This window comes from Clinocottus analis, unplaced genomic scaffold (assembly GCF_023055335.1).
Source record: "Clinocottus analis isolate CAN_PGR_092001 unplaced genomic scaffold, fCliAna1.0.p SCAF_43, whole genome shotgun sequence".
Classification (NCBI taxonomy): domain Eukaryota; kingdom Metazoa; phylum Chordata; class Actinopteri; order Perciformes; family Cottidae; genus Clinocottus; species Clinocottus analis.
The window spans coordinates 789,444-806,329 of NW_027176187.1; the positions used below are offsets into that span (position 1 = coordinate 789,444).

General features: G+C 40.5%; 1 protein-coding gene and 1 non-coding gene across 7 annotated transcripts in view; both read left to right on the forward strand.

The window, feature by feature from the left end:
* The first annotated feature begins 4,747 nt into the window (after nucleotides 1-4,747).
* trnak-uuu (transfer RNA lysine (anticodon UUU)) lies at nucleotides 4,748-4,820 on the forward strand. The gene has a single exon. It is a non-coding gene; the product is annotated as a tRNA-Lys (tRNA).
* A 2,562-nt stretch (nucleotides 4,821-7,382) lies between these two features.
* The window catches only part of sema4ab (sema domain, immunoglobulin domain (Ig), transmembrane domain (TM) and short cytoplasmic domain, (semaphorin) 4Ab), a 31,367-nt gene continuing 21,863 nt past the window's right edge, over nucleotides 7,383-16,886 (forward strand). For 3 of the 6 annotated variants that reach the window (XM_068599136.1, XM_068599139.1, XM_068599141.1), the window contains exons 1-8: nucleotides 7,383-7,521; nucleotides 8,921-9,014; nucleotides 10,654-10,826; nucleotides 12,101-12,340; nucleotides 12,958-13,118; nucleotides 14,509-14,568; nucleotides 15,729-15,827; nucleotides 16,026-16,119. In XM_068599136.1, coding sequence (XP_068455237.1) covers nucleotides 12,244-12,340; nucleotides 12,958-13,118; nucleotides 14,509-14,568; nucleotides 15,729-15,827; nucleotides 16,026-16,119 — 511 coding nt within the window. In that variant the 5' untranslated portion in view covers nucleotides 7,383-7,521; nucleotides 8,921-9,014; nucleotides 10,654-10,826; nucleotides 12,101-12,243. Of the gene's footprint in view, nucleotides 7,522-8,298; nucleotides 9,015-10,653; nucleotides 10,827-12,100; nucleotides 12,341-12,488; nucleotides 12,667-12,957; nucleotides 13,119-14,508; nucleotides 14,569-15,728; nucleotides 15,828-16,025; nucleotides 16,120-16,886 lie in introns of those variants that run through there. The other 3 variants (XM_068599137.1, XM_068599138.1, XM_068599140.1) reach the window with 3 other exon arrangements.

Here is a 16,886-nt window from a genome sequence, read left to right on the forward strand (position 1 = left end):
CTGCAATTTGATATTGTTTCATTATTTACAGATTTATTAGAAATAAATTTCTCACAACTTAAGTAGTCTATATGAAAAAAACAAGGTTATGTTTTATTGCTTTAAGTAAATTTTTAGGAACATTCCCACTCACCTAGCTATTTAAACTGTCAAATTTGAAGTAGTTTCAGAAAGCTGAAGCAGTAGAAGTAGACTGCAGCACCCCAGCTGTATCTTATCAGTATCAGGCGGAATGCAACGTCTGTGTCATATCTTTCACCATAGAAGAATACTAAAGCCAAGTATGCAACAAAAACACAATGAGATGAATTACTGTAAGCCAACACTACTCCAGCAATATTGATTTTAATTCTCATTAAAAGTGGGAGTACATCCTCTCTTAAGTTTCTTTCCCTCTGGTGTACCTCGAAAGAATTCAAGATAAGATGAGAACACATACTTATTCATGACTTTAACTCTCCCAAAGATCTCCAGCTCTGTTTGCTCGTCGTGGCCGACAGCATTCATCATCTGTTTAGATTTAATGTACAAGGCATTTTCCTTTGCAACAATCTGATCCAACCAAATCTGTCTGTTCCGCGGTGCCATTTCATAGTTGTTAACGGTACCGCCATAGAATCCTCGTTGCAGATGCTCAGGCCAGGGTTGGTCGGTCACCATGGGGTGGTCAACTCCAACAAACGCTGTGCACAGGGGGCTGTCAGTCCCCCGTGAGCGGCCTACTTCACAACCTATGACACTCATAAGGAAAAGCGAAAAGGTTCTGAAGTTACACACAGATGATGAAAACACTGCAGCCATGAAGTAACGACCCCATCTTTCACAGTTGTAGTTACACTGCTGGAATTGGAAAGTCTGGCGACAGAAGTCATTGAATTTGGATGCTTTGAGATCACGTCTAAGCTCCTGCAGGGAAAACTCACCCAGCTGCTCACCGAAATTCTGACGGAAATATTCAATTTCAGCTTGATTGTCAGTGTTCATGAACTTGCCTGCCAGACTTACGTTTAGATTTTCCCTGTGTACTTTGTAAATGCATTCATTGAGAACGTAGTAAAGGTCTGATGTAACTTCCTCTTTGGCATTGTATCTTATCTCCACAAGTAAATCCTGAATGTTATTGATATGCTTCAAAACAATGTTTTCTTCTGATTCTGGCTCTGTAAGCCAAATTGCTTTTTGGAGTCTTTCATCTGGGTTGTAATCAGGAGCACGCCTTCTTTCATTCTCTTCAAAGAACAAGCTCCAAGTAAGTCCCTCCAGGCAATCTATAGATGGGTACTTTTTGCGCAGCACCATTGGAACGAACATTTGAGGGTGATTTGGCCACTCCAGTGTCTGGAGATACAAAACCTTTCCTCCATAATCAGAAAACACTGGCCCTGCACAGCCAAGTTCCACTTTTGAAAGCAGCTCACCTCTTTGGTCTAGTTCAGCAATAACTCTTCTGCTGTGGTCATGGGACCTCCAGACTCCATCAGTCCGAGTCATTATTTCCCCATCAGAATTAACAGACAGATAGGCGTTGTGTATGTGTAGCTGAGTTTCCACACTGAGAGACCGGAGAACTAGTAGCAGCTGCAACATGAAGTGCAGGTCATTTCCAAGATTGCAGCTGATGAGGCTGATGGTGCCAAGATGACCAAAAATGCTGTGATTTGTTAAAGTTGACACAAACCTGGCAAGTTCTTCTGGGCCATAAGCAGCTAGCTGGACAGTTCCATTGGCACCATTGCTGCCATGGCCAACCAGTATGAGGTCATGATTTTTAGGAGAAAAGGAATGGCTTCCCTTGAGCATATGTAGCACCCCCTTCTGGTACCTCAGCAAAGTTGATACAGTGAGATGCCTCTCAAAGAGGTAAGTGGCTGCCTCAATTACTACAGGGTCCTCTTCCATAATAACTATAGTCTGGTGGCTGTTTTTAGTGTAACATTCCTCCCCAAAGGTCATAGCTTGTTGGGTAGAGATAATTTCTTTCTCAAATGTGTTATGGCCAAAAGTTAAACTGTCTGCCTGAGTAAAATGTACTGGGAAGGCCACATTGAGACAAGTACCTCCAACACAAGCAGGTACTGTCTGATTAATGGAACACACTAGGTAAAAAACAGGATTCGAGGATTCAGTGATAATTTGACACAATTCAGACAAAATCAGAGATTCTATAAACCCCAAATCTAATCTTGTGTTAATGCTGCTCATTAGTTTTGAATTGGTACTTCTGTAAGTATATGTTGGCCACTTTCCAGCGCCTCCAGGATTAGGATGTAGTGGGTCAAACCTTGGTGGAATCTTCTGAAGATATTCCCTGGAAATTGATAAGTGATATATGTTATGACAGTGGATGAAATGATTGCACTCACTTAAATTAGTAGGAATTGTAACATGCCCTCTAAATGAAACATTTGTCCAGTTTAATGGGGATTTTTCAAAGACAATGATTTGGAGTGTATAGTGTTAATAGGACAATTTGTACACCTTCACAGTGAGTGCTGATGTTTGTTGGCATGAGGCCTTATTTTGTACACAGCAAATAGTACGTACAGTAGACTGTAGAAATGTCTTCTTCTTATGTCAATAGCTCGCTGAATACAGAGCTGCCAACTTTTCAAAAAACCATGGCGTGAGGGGGGGGACGCCGACGAGAAATACGCGCCGCAGCGAACAGCCGTGTGTCGGAGGGCGTGACTTAAGACCATTGAGTGACAGTCACGTTCAATGCGTGAGACTTGAGAGCCCGATACCTCCGTCTCTCTGCTCCTCAGTGCCGGCGGTCCCACAGTTGCGGACACACTCGCAGACACAGTCCCGCGACTGTCTGTTTGGGGTAAACAGGATGTCTATGCAGCGAATAGGTTTACAGATGCGCTCCTTAGCGCCATCTATCGTCGGGGAGTTTGAAAAGGAACGAACGCGCCCCAGACTTCTTTTTTGGCGTGAGATATTGGTTGTGTGGCGTGTGAGCGTGTGAAAACATGAAAAAGCGTGTGTCACACGGCGAAAGCGTGAGAGTTGGTGGCTCTGCTGAATATGAATACGCTACCATTATAGCTTCTCCTTCCCCCTTAATGTCATTTTCACACTATGAGCGTCAAAGCAACAGGCTGCACCTTTTCAATTTTCAATGAAAGCCAGTAAGAAGGTCAAAATTTATTTGATTGGACAAATGTCAGATATTTATCACCAAAGCTGTGGGGGACATGAATGTTCCAAATATCATGGCAGTAGTTGGTGAGATATTTTTTATCAGCATATTACTCTGGAATAGTTAAACATTATACAATGGACAGAGCCCTGATAGGTGCCTAATATGATTTTAAAAAGATATATCGTCCCTGAAACTCTGATGGTGACCAATAGAATCGTTTTAGTACAGGTATGTATTGCTACAAATATATAAAGTATATCAAAGATGTTATTATACAGCCGTTTACCCTCAGAAATACGGTTTATCACAAAAAAGCAGCAGTCTGTTACATCATGCGGCGTCTCACCTGTTTCCAAGATTAGAGCTGAATGGAGTCCTCTGAACACTCCAAACTGTAATGACAAAAAAGCTAATTGATGAAAGCTATTGCCTGATTCTTGTTCCTGGTTTTCAGCCAGTTAGTGTAAAAGTATGCCTGGGAATGATAAGAGTAATGAATAGTTCTGCCCGAATATACTCATGCATTGTTGGTCCAAACAGCCCAATTAAAAACTTGGTATGTCGATAGCTCACTGAATATGAATATACTACTATTACAAACGTGACTCATTTGGTTTACCTGACAGACTTTACTAAAATGCCACATACAAGGAGATGCATGTCAACCACAGTACAATAGCAAATACTTTCAAATGAAAGCTTATGAAAAAGTGAAAAAGTGTAAAAATCTTACCAACATTCATTCCTGCTGCTAAAGATAGCTGAATGACAATAACACTAAGTCCACCGGGTTTCAGCATGGTTTCTCTGCAGAGCAGCTGAAGTGAAGATCACTGTGCATTCACGAGGCAGAGGAGCTTCAGGTCATATCGCAATCCGCATTTGGTTAGATAAAAATGGAAATGAGAAGATAATGTTCATGACTGCAGACTTCATCATTTACCAAACTGCGTGCTGAATGAATACAGCATTTCTGTCTAATTCACTTAAGGTTGACTTCACTATGAAAAACATGAACATTAGCTTGTTTTTTTAAAAGTTTGATTGTGAATTATTATTGTTAACAGTTTGACTGAATATGTAGCGTACATAAAAGTGTGCAGATGTGTCAGTGAATACTAAAATGACTGATCCAGCCGACTGCACTTGTATAGTTTAATGCAATTTAATATCTAGTATGTGATATTGAAAGCACAGAGACTGAACTCAAACACTCACAGAATTGAATCAAGATTGCAGCAACAACAACAATGAAGATTATGAGCTTCATAAAATAAGAATATATTGAATGAGGTGTTATCTGTAGTCAATCAGATGATGACGAGCATGAGCTCACCCCACGCAGGTTTGAAAGGGGTGGATAATAAAAGGAGGAAACATTCTTAGCTTTGGTGGTCCAAACATTTGACTTGTACACCCCAAGTAAGTCTGGAAATAATGTGTCTGTTTGCCAGATTATATTCAAGACTTTGCCATGAGAGCTTTGCTATGAGCAGATGGTAGCATCAACGTTGACTGAAACCAAAGCTAATGTTTGCTCACGCTGAGTACATCCAAGTGATCCAATTAAAAATTACGACCCATTTTTTGCTTTCAGAAGCCTGACTAGCTGAGTTGGTGAAGCATGAGACTTTTAATCTCAGGGTTGTGGGTTGGAGCCCCACCTTAGGCTAGTCCTTAACATGAGAGTAATGTGTTCATTAAGACCTCTAGCAGCGTGAGCCAACATTGTTTGTTTGCAAGTCTTTACTTTAACATTATGGGTTTAAACTTTAGTCAAGTTGCTGTATCACTTTATTTGGATTTTTCGGGGATCTTCAAAGTCTTATCTGCCCATATTTGGTTGTTTAGGGTGAGGCTACCTTGTGATTGACAGGTCGCTACCGCTACCAGAGTTAGATGCGGCGCCAATACGTTACTTGAGGATGCACACACGTCACATTTACTTAGCAGTGGTTGCAAACACTGAGTTGTCTCTGTGTTTGTCATCTGACAAAGATTAACCAGTAACCCATCCTTCACTCACAGCATCATAACATTACCTTCTAAAATGTCACTGCCATGTTTTTCTTTTTAGTGGTCTCATACCCACCATGAAGCAGATGACATACAGCTACTTGTAGGCAAATACTCATTGCCCTGCAGTTTCATGTTTGACGCTGGGAGGTGTACAACCTGTTTCCACATGGTCGTTTTCAGGTCACTGCTAATCCTCTCCAATCTTCTTTTCTCCTCATTAGCCATCTTAACCACTCCTTTCCCTGCTGCACTTAGGATTAAGTGACCAATTCTATAGAAGTCTAATTTTACATGCCGTAGTTTAAACCTTAATTTCATACTGGAATTACTGCTGAATTCTGTAGTGGTGTGGCATTACAGATAAACACGCATTTTGATCAACAAAGGAACTGGAACCCGAAGCTGGATGCACAATAAATAGAAGGCTTTGAGAACAACCAAGAATGGACCGTCTCAGCGAGCAAATTCCTCAGTGTGCAAAATACTGTGCATGGCCATATGGTTTGCCAATTCTGCAGCAATAGCGTTTTTCTATTTGACAGAGACTAAGCAGATGAGATAACCTGATGGGAGACCGACTGTGGAGCCAAAAATCCGAAGATTTTTCAGCAAAACATCAAGATGGAAATCAAGTAAACACAAGGTACCTGACAGGTACATATACAGATAACTCACTGAAAACTTGCAACTACCCTTTTTTCTTAAAAAGCATTTTATCTCCCGCATGATAGTATTACATATATATATATATATATATATATATATATATATATATATATATATATATATATATATATATATATATATATATATATATTGTAGTTATTTTTTATAATGAAAAATGTCTATGGAATGTTTTTGATGTTTTGTTCAGCTGAGATGAAATCTTGTGACTCCGGTTTGTGCTTACTCAAAATGAATTTGTAATAAGGACCATTGTTGAATCAGTGGGGTTAAAGATACATAATAGAGACCAAAACTGCAGGTTTATTAGTAGATAATAGAAGTATTATTATTGCTTTAGTCATTTAGTATTGTACCTTCGTAGTGTACATAGTAGACTTGCAAAAGATGTTTTACAGATATACTGTTTATATGGCCTTAGTGGAAGGTGCAAGATACATAAAGCAGACTGAGGGTAAAAAGATCAGGCAGAGGTTCAAAACTGGCAGGTACCAAATAACAATTTACAGTTTTCAGGCAGCACATAACGGAATACAGAAGCTAGAAATCCAAGGCTAGAAGCACATTTCAACTTTGATGGCCTTGGCAGGAAAATAATGGAACTGGGTCAGTATCTACTGAACTATGAACTGGGTCATTACATACCGGTAGCGACCCATGTAGATGAGTGGAGCAGTGTCGATGGGTGGAGCAGTCAGGTGATGGGCAAAATCTGACAGCATCTGGCTAAAGGATTGTGTGAAATAGGGCGTGTGGCTTGAGAGGAAGGAGACAGGAACCAATCCCATGTCCTCCCTCAGGCCTCAAACCTTGAACCCTGCACTGGGATAGCACATTGCTGCAACATATCCCGTAACTATGACAACATAAAAATATTGTGTATTTATTTTATACTTTTTACTCCCTGATTTGAACATCTTCCAGCCCTTTCCTTACGAAATAAGATTTCAAATAATCTATTTACATTACATGACTTACATTTTACATATATATATATATATATATATATATATATATATATATATATATATATATATATATATATATATATATATATATATATATATTACATTTAATCAAAACTTCTGTTATTGATTCTTTTATTCTAATTACATGCCGAAATAAAAGATCCGTGCTGGTGCCCCACCTTATGCCCTTCTTATTGTTTTCATCTCTGCTACTTATACATCTCGAGAGTTAGGAAACCTTTTTTGTCTAAGTCCTGATTTTTTTTCTGTTGTGTGGCACAGACAACATATGCACAGATAACAGACAGTTATTCTATAGAATGAAAAGGCATATGATAAAATATGATAATAGTATTGCTATGATAAATATGATATTAGTATTGCTATGATAAATATGATAAAATATGATAATTGTATTGCTCATTGGTCACATTGAATTTACACCGAGAAGAAGCTGAACAGATGTGCTGGGCCGGACTGTGGAGGTGGATGTAATGTGCGTGGCTGCCCTGTAGGGGGAGTCTGGAGCCCGCTGGACCTTCAGATGGGAGGAGGCTCTGCGGCTTGTTGTTAGAGTGAAGCTCCTCGGTCAGCGTTTTCCGGGCCGGGTTCACGCTTCTTCGGCTCGTTCGCGGTGCAAAGACTGTTTAAAGAAAAGAACGAAGAGGAGGCCACGCGGCGAAGGGAAGCACCTATAGAGACGTAAGATCACTTTAACTCCGTCACATCTACTTCAGTATGATGCATGCTGTTTGGCTCAAAAACTCACAAGAATGATGCTGGTTGTAGTCTCACGGCGTCCTGTCGCACAAAGGAAAATGACTCCTTCCGAGTCCAAGCCCATCCAGGTGACTGAGCTGAGCTTTACCACGTGTTGGTTTTACAGGTCATTGTTATTGTGTTTGGACGGAATGAAACGCAATCTTCTGCCTGTAGACTGACTGCTCTCACTATGTAGCGACACACACGCACGCACGCCACCTTGTCAACATGCCTATAGCATGCAAGTAAAGTTGATTTATGGCCTCTAAATGTCCAGCAGCAGAAGAGCTGCACAGCCAGATGTTAAATATGACAGCTGCGGTCCAAAATGACAGCTTTGCAAAAGTTGCAAATTCTGTTTAGAATGTAGTACAATTTGATTAATATGCCAAATGATAAGTCTGAGTGAGTTCCAATACCCATACTACAATGGGTATGGTTGCATTTTGCAGGATGCAAGCCAACATGTTTTCATGCCATTCTGACCAAAAATCTTCTGGCAAGAGATTATATCTTATAGTTGGTGTGGAACTGGATACTGCTCTATCTTTTGAACTTTTTCACATTATCTTGGCCTTTGCAAACTCTTACTTTGCCTCTGCTAAACAGAGAAAGAGTTCCTGGATACGCTCCTAGTGGGTTTCCCGCATGTCAGAATAAACCACTACATGATCTAAATAAACCACACACCTTGCAAATCGCCAATAACACGCTTCACAAGGCGCTGGGATGTAGCTTGTGCATTCCATGCCCAAAAGGCATGACGGTGTAGGAGTAGAGACCAGTTGGAGGTATACAGTATAAGCTGCTGTCTCACGGGCTCGCTTGGACAAGATTACCTGTTATTATCCCATTAGTAGGTCAAACTTGGTGACACATTTCACAGAGCCCACCTGATCTATACAATCCTTCATCCTGGATGGAGGATTGTATAGATGGTTGCATTATTCACTTTTACGAAAGTCAGAACAGTACGTGACGTCTCATCAGCTTTTAGAACCAGCAGCGAGGACCAACTGGAAGAACAGGGACCTGAAGTATCGTTCTCCGGCATAGTATTCACCTCTGCATCCAAGTATTTACGTTTATTTGTATTTAACAATATAACCTTTATTTAATTGGTTTAGCATCTCCAACTGCTCAATTAAGTGGGTGCAACCAGGATCATCACTAAATAAGCACTGAAGTCTCTGGCTCAACTGACCTAGCTCTGCATGGCATGACTCAGGACAACAGCTGATTCTGCACTAACAGCTGATCTACCCTCAGAGTTCCTTAACCAACCCTGCAACAGGGCTTGGACGGGAGTGCCTCATGAGTCTTTCTCACATCCCAACAGGTTCAGCGTAGACTCAACCAAAACTGGATCAGCTACAACAGCTGCATGAACCGGACCGCCTTCTGGCTGCACACAATAGGAAAGTGGCTCACAGGTGCGCACATTATATGGCTTCGTAAACTGAGTTCGGTTCCTGCGGTGACGTGTTGAAATTATATAACTCTTCTTCGAGATTTGTTTTAACACCGATTGCAGACCTGTGAGCTTTGCCTGAAAAGGTGAACTAACCATAAGATAGGATAAAATAAGACACTCCTTTATTAGTTCCTCAGTGGGGAAATTACAGGAGTACAGCAGCGTTGGTCACAAGAGATACACAGAAATAAATAAATAAATAAATAGTAATAAAAACCGTAAGAAGAATACAATAGCAATATTAAATATACGGATGGAATACAAGTATAGAAAAATGCTTGCATTAATTTATATTGCACCCGATGAGTGTAATTAAAATGGCCAAAGTGATTTTAGGTGGTTAAAGTTTCTGCTTGTAATCTACTGTGAGCTCAGCCTGTTGTGCAGCCTGTCAGCAGCAGGAAGGAAGGACTTGCAGTTCCTCTCCCTCAGACACCAGGGATGAATCAGCCGCTGGCTGAAGGAGCTGTGCAGCATGGCCAGAGTGTCCTGCATGGGGTAGGAGGCGCAGTTCATCAGGGATGATAACTTAGTCATCATCCTGTCCCCCACCACCTCCACCAGGTGATAGCTTTGTCATCATCCTCCTGTCCCCCACAGTATCCACAGGACACCCCAGCACGCTGCTGGCCTTCCTCACCAGTTTGTCCAGTGTCCTCCAGTCAGCCATTGTGATGCTGCTGCTCCATAAGACTACTCCAAAAAAATGGCTGATGCCACCACAGAGTCAAAGAAGGTCTTCAGGAGAGCTCCCTGTACCGCAAAAGGACCTCAGACTCCTCAGCAGAAAGAGTCTGCTCTGTCCCTTTTTTTTAAGAGTGTGCATGTGTGGCCAGTCCAGTCCAGTTTGTTGTTCAAGTAAAGACTCAGGTGCTTATAAGACTTCACAATCTCAATATCCAGTCCCTGTATGCTCACCGGTACCGGAGGAGTGCGTGTTTCCCGGCGGAAGTCCACCACCAGCTCCTTGGTCTTGGTGGAGTTTATCTGTAGGCGGTTCCGCTGGCACCATCCCAAAAAGTCCTCGTTGAGTTCTCTGTACTCCCTGTCATTTATCAGCAGATATGAGGCCGACAATTGCAGAGTCGTTGGAGAATGTTTGCAGGTGGCAGTTATCAGAGTTGTGTTTGAAGTCTGAAGTGTATATGGCAGTGGCGGGCTGTGGATTATCTACCTACGCCTTCACTGTCTATTTACATTACATTACTTTCCTTTCCTATGGGTGAGTAAAATGTATCCTGTTGTTTAACGCTGCAATAATGATAATACATAAAGTGTATTACATTATAAAATAGCTATAACTTTTAAATATATATGTGTGTGTGTATGTATGTATGTATGTATGTATGTATGTATGTATATATGTATGTATATATATATGTATGTATATATATATATATATATATATGTATGTATGTGTATATATATATGTGTGTATATATATATGTGTGTGTATATATATATATGTGTGTGTATATATATATGTGTATATATATATGTGTATGTATATATATATATATATATATATATATATATATATATATATATATATATATATATATATATTCTAAAATAGCTATAACTGTGATTCTGTTTAGGCCAGCAGAGAAGGCTTAGCAGGCCCTGTCGGCCCACCACTGGTATAAGGAGAAGAGGAATGGAACCAGAACCACCGTTCCCCATGCTGCATCTGACTCACATTCCCGTATCCGCACATATTGTGGACGGTTGGTGAGGTCGTCCAGGATCCATGCAGTGAGGTGTAAAGCCGGTTAGTGTACTCAGTCAAGTGTTTAGGAGGTTCGTCTTCTTTCCAGTTAACAGACAATGCTGCTAAGGGACCCCTTAGTTCATTTGGGTTAAAACCAGTCCTCTCTGGCTGCATGAATTAACCAGAGCAAAAACTCCTCCCAGTCTCTACTCCATGCATTAAGCGCATAAAAAGGACTTTAATGTCTGATGGAAGGGCTCCAATGCACCCTGACTGACCATGATGAGCAAAAGCCTGGTTGTGCTGGACACGAAGCTGCGTCAGCACCTGTGCAAACAAATGGGAAGAAAAGTTTGAACCTTGGTCGGACTAAACTGATTTCCGGATTGCCAAACACCTAAATGAACTTGGAAAGGGCTCTCCTACCAACCTAGTAGTTATGGAACATAAGGGGTACTGCAGGATAGCGGGTTCACATAACCGCTAGAAGATAAGTAGCACCTTTTTTGAGCGAGACAAAGGACCCACACAATCAATTATCAAATGCTCAAATTGTTGGCTGATAGCTGGAATAGGGCACAGGGGCACAGGTTTTACTGTTTGATTAGGAGACTGCAGGATTATATGACATGTTTTAATACACTTAAAGACATCAAGAAATACCTTTTTTTTTTAATTTAATTTTTTTTTAAAATTTTTTATATCCGGTCATATGATTTCCTCACAACAGAGTCCCCCAACTCATTGTGAGTCACTTTTAACACTGACAGATGCCCTGTCCAGCACCTTAGCATCAGGGCCAACCTATTGAAACCACTTCTCCAAAGAGGATCAGCCTGTTGCGCTGCAACCAGGTCACTACAAGGTACTGACACAAGAAAATTAGACAGAGGCAGCGAGAATTTCCCGGCAACGTTTTCCTTATATGACTGAGACAAAGGTTTTGAAGTTTTCATTGTACACGTTACTGCCCAGGCTGTAAACACCTCAGGAAAATCACATTCCTTCTCTGCTAGTTCTGATCTCAGCAGTGGCACAGGTGACGCCTTTTGCCCAGACATGTGCACCAACCAAATCTCAGCGAGCTCAGCCTCACCCTGGAACCAATCACAATGGATCATCACTTTGTGCATTGACACAAACAGAAGGTTTAAATCCATTCTTTGAACAGGAGAAAAGTGTCCTGTGTCACATTGATCACCACCAACCAATTGATCATGGAAATTTACCATTGGGAACGCTGTAACAAAAATGTCCAATCTGACAATATTCTTGCATCCAAAACTCACCAGACGGTCTTTCTGTCCGTCTCTCTGTCTGTGTGCCTGTCTTAGATCCACCGATGATCTGCCGTAGAAAGCTACAATCTCCACCCCTCCTAACAAGTCTTTGACCCTCTGGATGACGTTAGGCCGAGTGCTCGACCTCTGACCTCAGATGTAATTAAGATCAGATTCAGATACTTCTTCCTGCTGTAATGGACAATCCCAGCCTGCTGCCCCTCACTGTGGCCTTGCTGGGTTTTCTGAGCCCATGTCTGACAAAACTGACACCCAGAGTCTCCTTTCCTATGGGTGAGTAAAATGTATCCTGTTGGCAAACTTAAACATACTTAAAAATAGCATTGTTAACAGTGCAGGTTGAGTAAATGAAAGAGGGTACTAGAAATGACGTTGTATAAAGTAGACTGATGATAGCACCGTGTTTGTGATCATGGTACAGGTGAGAAGAGGAAAAACAAATCAGCAGATTTAGTTGAAAGGCCTAAGAGACACAAATACACTGCACAGCAGTTTTTACACCGATGAAGCAAGATTTCTCACCTCTGGAATTGGTGCCAGCAACAATCTACATCATAACACAGAGCAGAGTCAGTAAGATGTAATAATGTGCATACAAGGTATTGTATATGCACTTGCATATATTTTATTTATAAACTTGCATATATTTTATTTGTAACGGTAATACTGTTTGTCTGTGTTATTGATCATTGACTGATAATGATGTACCAGAACATATGAACACATTGCACTTCTGTGACATATGCAGGGTGTTTGACATGTGGACAATGCATTGTTCGCAAATGAGCAGTTTGCATACAGGCTGCTTACATGTGGATATTTTGATTTTCTGTGGTTCTGAATTGAATGAAATAACCTAATCCCAGTGTTTATTGCTGTGAAAACAACAGGTATTCCTGGGAGACATCTCACCCGCTTCAGTAGCCATGATGTCAGCAACACCACAACCCTGCTGCTCAGTGAGGATGGAGACACACTGTATGTAGGAGCCCGGGATACTGTCTTAGCGCTGGATGTTAGCTACAAGGATGCCATCATAATGAGGAGTAAGGTGGGGGAGCAACCACTTACCGAAAGTTAAAAAATCAATACGTTAATAGTCACTTTTCTTAGATTTTGAATTCATGGAACTTAAATTACTCAATGCTATATTTTTTACACAAAGAAAGGAGATGAAAGCAGCTGAACTGCCAAGTGAATTGTCAGCAAAAGAGAAAGCGAGAGAGAGCATAAACAGTGAAGTCCACACCATGGAAGTAGTTCACTTGACAAGTCAGCTCTGATGGAGAGATGTAAACACTAATACGTAATAAAGTGCTAGAGAGTGCATATACATTTTTGGCTTGCGCTTGTTTTTCCGTGGGATCTTTTGAGTTTTATTTGGGTAATAGTTCAAAGCATTTTTGACAACGTTTCTTTCTACCATTTCTTTTTCTCGTCAACCATGGCTTTTCACTGAACCTATATTGACTGTATCTAGCTTCTGAATCAGACGTCGTCTGAGTTGATTTGGTTTATTGCAGCAATATATAACCGAAACTGAACAGATTCTGCTATGATTTCTTGCATTAGCATTGTGTAGTGTGGCGCTGGGGAAGGTACCCACACAGTGCAGATCAATAGAAAGACGCAGGTTATTATCCTGCTTGCTCTTAGTGGTTGTAAATTAAACTTTCCGTCCGAATTACAATTCCCCATCTGTTGATAATTCTACAGACGGTAGGGACACAAGAGGGAAGCAAAAGGGACAGTCAAAGGAGCGCAAGCAGCATAAAGCTGTTATAGCGGCTCAAATAGCTGTTTCTACATGCCTCCCCAAGCAGATTTTTGTTCATTGTTCATACATTTTAAATACATTTCTGATAGTGGTATGGTCTTATATGAGTGTTCAGATTAATAAAGGTAGGTCAGGTCTTTTTTTAAATGGTCATGATGTTATTTATGAATGATGATTGCTCCTTTGTTTCATTACCCTATTTTCCTGTCAACAGTTCAACTCACGATTAACAGTCAAATCAGGCTTCTTAGATTGAATCCTCAAATAGTCTACTCTTCCTGGTCACCCATTGTAGTTTGACGAATAGAAATAGTTAAATGTGGGTTGATATGTAATGGGTGACAGCAGTTAAAGTGTAAGTTGATGAGGCAGTTGAATAGCTCTCCTGTTACTGAGAACACAATTTTTATTCCCAAGCATTGATTGTGTTGGAAGTTCGAAAAAAATAAATGAAGCAAACTAAATGCAAGAAGTGTAGTTGTAATAGTTAGGATTACACATCACTTTGTCTTCAAGTCACTGCAGTTTCAATAGAAACACTAGTTTTGTTGTCAGATGAGAAGATGTACAGTATATAAAATCCTCTGTTTGTCATAGATACATTAGTTTCCCATATTTGGTGTTCAACTCTACCTCAGCAGTAAATGTCTTGCTCTTCTTTCAGCTGGACTGGAGCCCTTCAGAGAAAGACATTGAGCAATGTTCCATGAAAGGCAAGAAAATGGTAAATAGTTGATTTGTAATGTTGCTGTTAACTTATCCAGTTATTTTGAGGGCTGGGCAAAGTTGAAAAAATTAACTGATTAACCGCATGATTTTTCTGCGATCAATCGCATTATGCGCCAAATTCAATAATGAAGTAAAAACTAGTGTATTGCAGCTTTTATTTTAAAGTAATGTTATCGGAACCATATAACAGTACTCTGGAGCAACAGCAAGTTAACATACATACATGTATAGTTTATACATCTTTTTTATTTATTTTTTATGAACAGGTTTAGTAGTAAGGATCCCTGTGAGGGACAAACCACTCCTTCTTTGGTCCATTTTCAGTAGTAAGGGTCCCTGTGAGGGACAAACCACTCCTTCTTTGGTCCATGTTTAGTCTGTTTCTTACCTTTTTAAAGATGTTAAAGACCAGCAATTGATTCACTTTATACAAAAGCAATAAGTAATTTTCATGTTTTCAGTTCAGTGTTTCTTCCTCAGTGGGAAAAGTCCAGTCTGTGTTGACTTGAACAAGTGCACTGACGTCTGGTTGAATGAGGTGGAGATGTGAAGGACAGCCTACAGGTATTAGCGGCAGCTTTGCGCGATTAATGTTCAATCCGGACGCTGAGCTTGCAGCGAGGCTGCAGGTAGACTGAGTGCTTGTGAAGATCTGTGAGGCGACTCGCTCGCGCGGTGCTCGTTAAGGACATAAACTACAAAACAATACGTGCTTTCGCGTCCGGCTTAAGTCGGCAAATCGTCCGGCAAGGCTACGGAAGCGGGAGCGAGCACATACACTAATCGCCTTCAAAGTAAAAGCTCCCCCCCCAAAAAATGCAGTTAACGCATGATCAAATAATTAACGCCGTTAATAGATTAAAAAGTTAACGTGATAATAACGCGTTAACTTGCCCAGCCCTAGTTATTTTGTTAACTTTTGTTTTTGGTACCAAGCAAACAAGTCAAAGTTGACAGTAATATATAGCAACCGCTTAAATTTCCTTAAATGAGCAGAATAAACACAAGGAAATTTATGTTTACGTTCTAGCAACGTGTCATAACTTTTCAGTTAGTATTAAGCCTACTTTGACTACAGATTTACTCTATCCAATTATTGCTGGACTTTTTGGTTTTACTGAACATCTGAATTGATTTCCTTTGTTTTCTTTCTAGGCCGACTGCCCCAATTACATTCGTGTCCTGCAGTTCTTGAACACCACCCACATCTATGCCTGTGGAACGTTTGCCTTCAGTCCACGCTGCACCTACATTGTAAGTTGGTTTCCACAGACATTTGATGTGTTTTGTTTAACATTGTGACAGTATGATAGTGCTCTCTGTTTAAGGATTTCAACAATTTCCATTGCAAAGATATTTTCTGTAAAAGCAGTGAGTTGCTGCAAAGTGATTTCTCAGTACATCTTTATTAAGGACGATGACAGCTTGACTAATTCCTCTCTTTCTTTCCAGAACTCCGAGACGTTAACGATGAGCCTCCAGGCTGATGAAGGAAGAGGTCGCTGCCCCTATGACCCGTACCAACGCAACACTGCTATCATTGTAGGTAGGTAATGCAGCGATACCACATCTGCAAGAGGAACCTATTCACTTTGGTTCAAGTTGAAAGAATAATTTAAAAGACCGCATTGAGTTTTATAGAATCAACTCTAAAACGGACAAGAAGCATGTGAAGCAAAAATGAGGAAGAAAGTGGCAGCAGTGTTTTGGACAGCATGAAGCCTTGTAGTCATGTTTAACCTTTTATAAACCGTGCATGAAAATCCTCCTGCGCAAATTTTAAGACCATGTCGAGTGCTTAAACCGTTGAAAACTGCGTAACCAATTTTGGCTCCAGACCTCCTTTTCCCTGCATTTGAGTGTTTTTCCTTGTGTTTGAGTCGTCGTAGGAAACCCAAATTAATTCCAATACTTGTGTTTATTGTATGTATTTGTTCAGCAAAGTCTTCGCAATTTTTAAATTTGCAAAAAAAATCACTTTTAAAAGATATTTTGATCTTCAGTATGAACATTCAGCATGATATGAGCCAGATTCTCCCAAAAATGCCTTGTCGAGTGGTCAATAAGACACCTTTTTGAAAAGATTAGGACCTATAGAATCGGAATCTGCAACAAAAATGAAAATAAAACAAAGCCATGGTCTGTTACGAAGGAGTTTCAGTCAAGAAACTGCGTCGTTCGGTTAAAAAATTAGAAAGACTGCGTACTTTATGCCAAAAGATTGTCTGAATGAGGCATGCAAGGACTTACAATGGGCACGGGAAAATTTCCGTGCACGGTTTCTTTGAGCAGTCCAGGATGCACAATTGACAT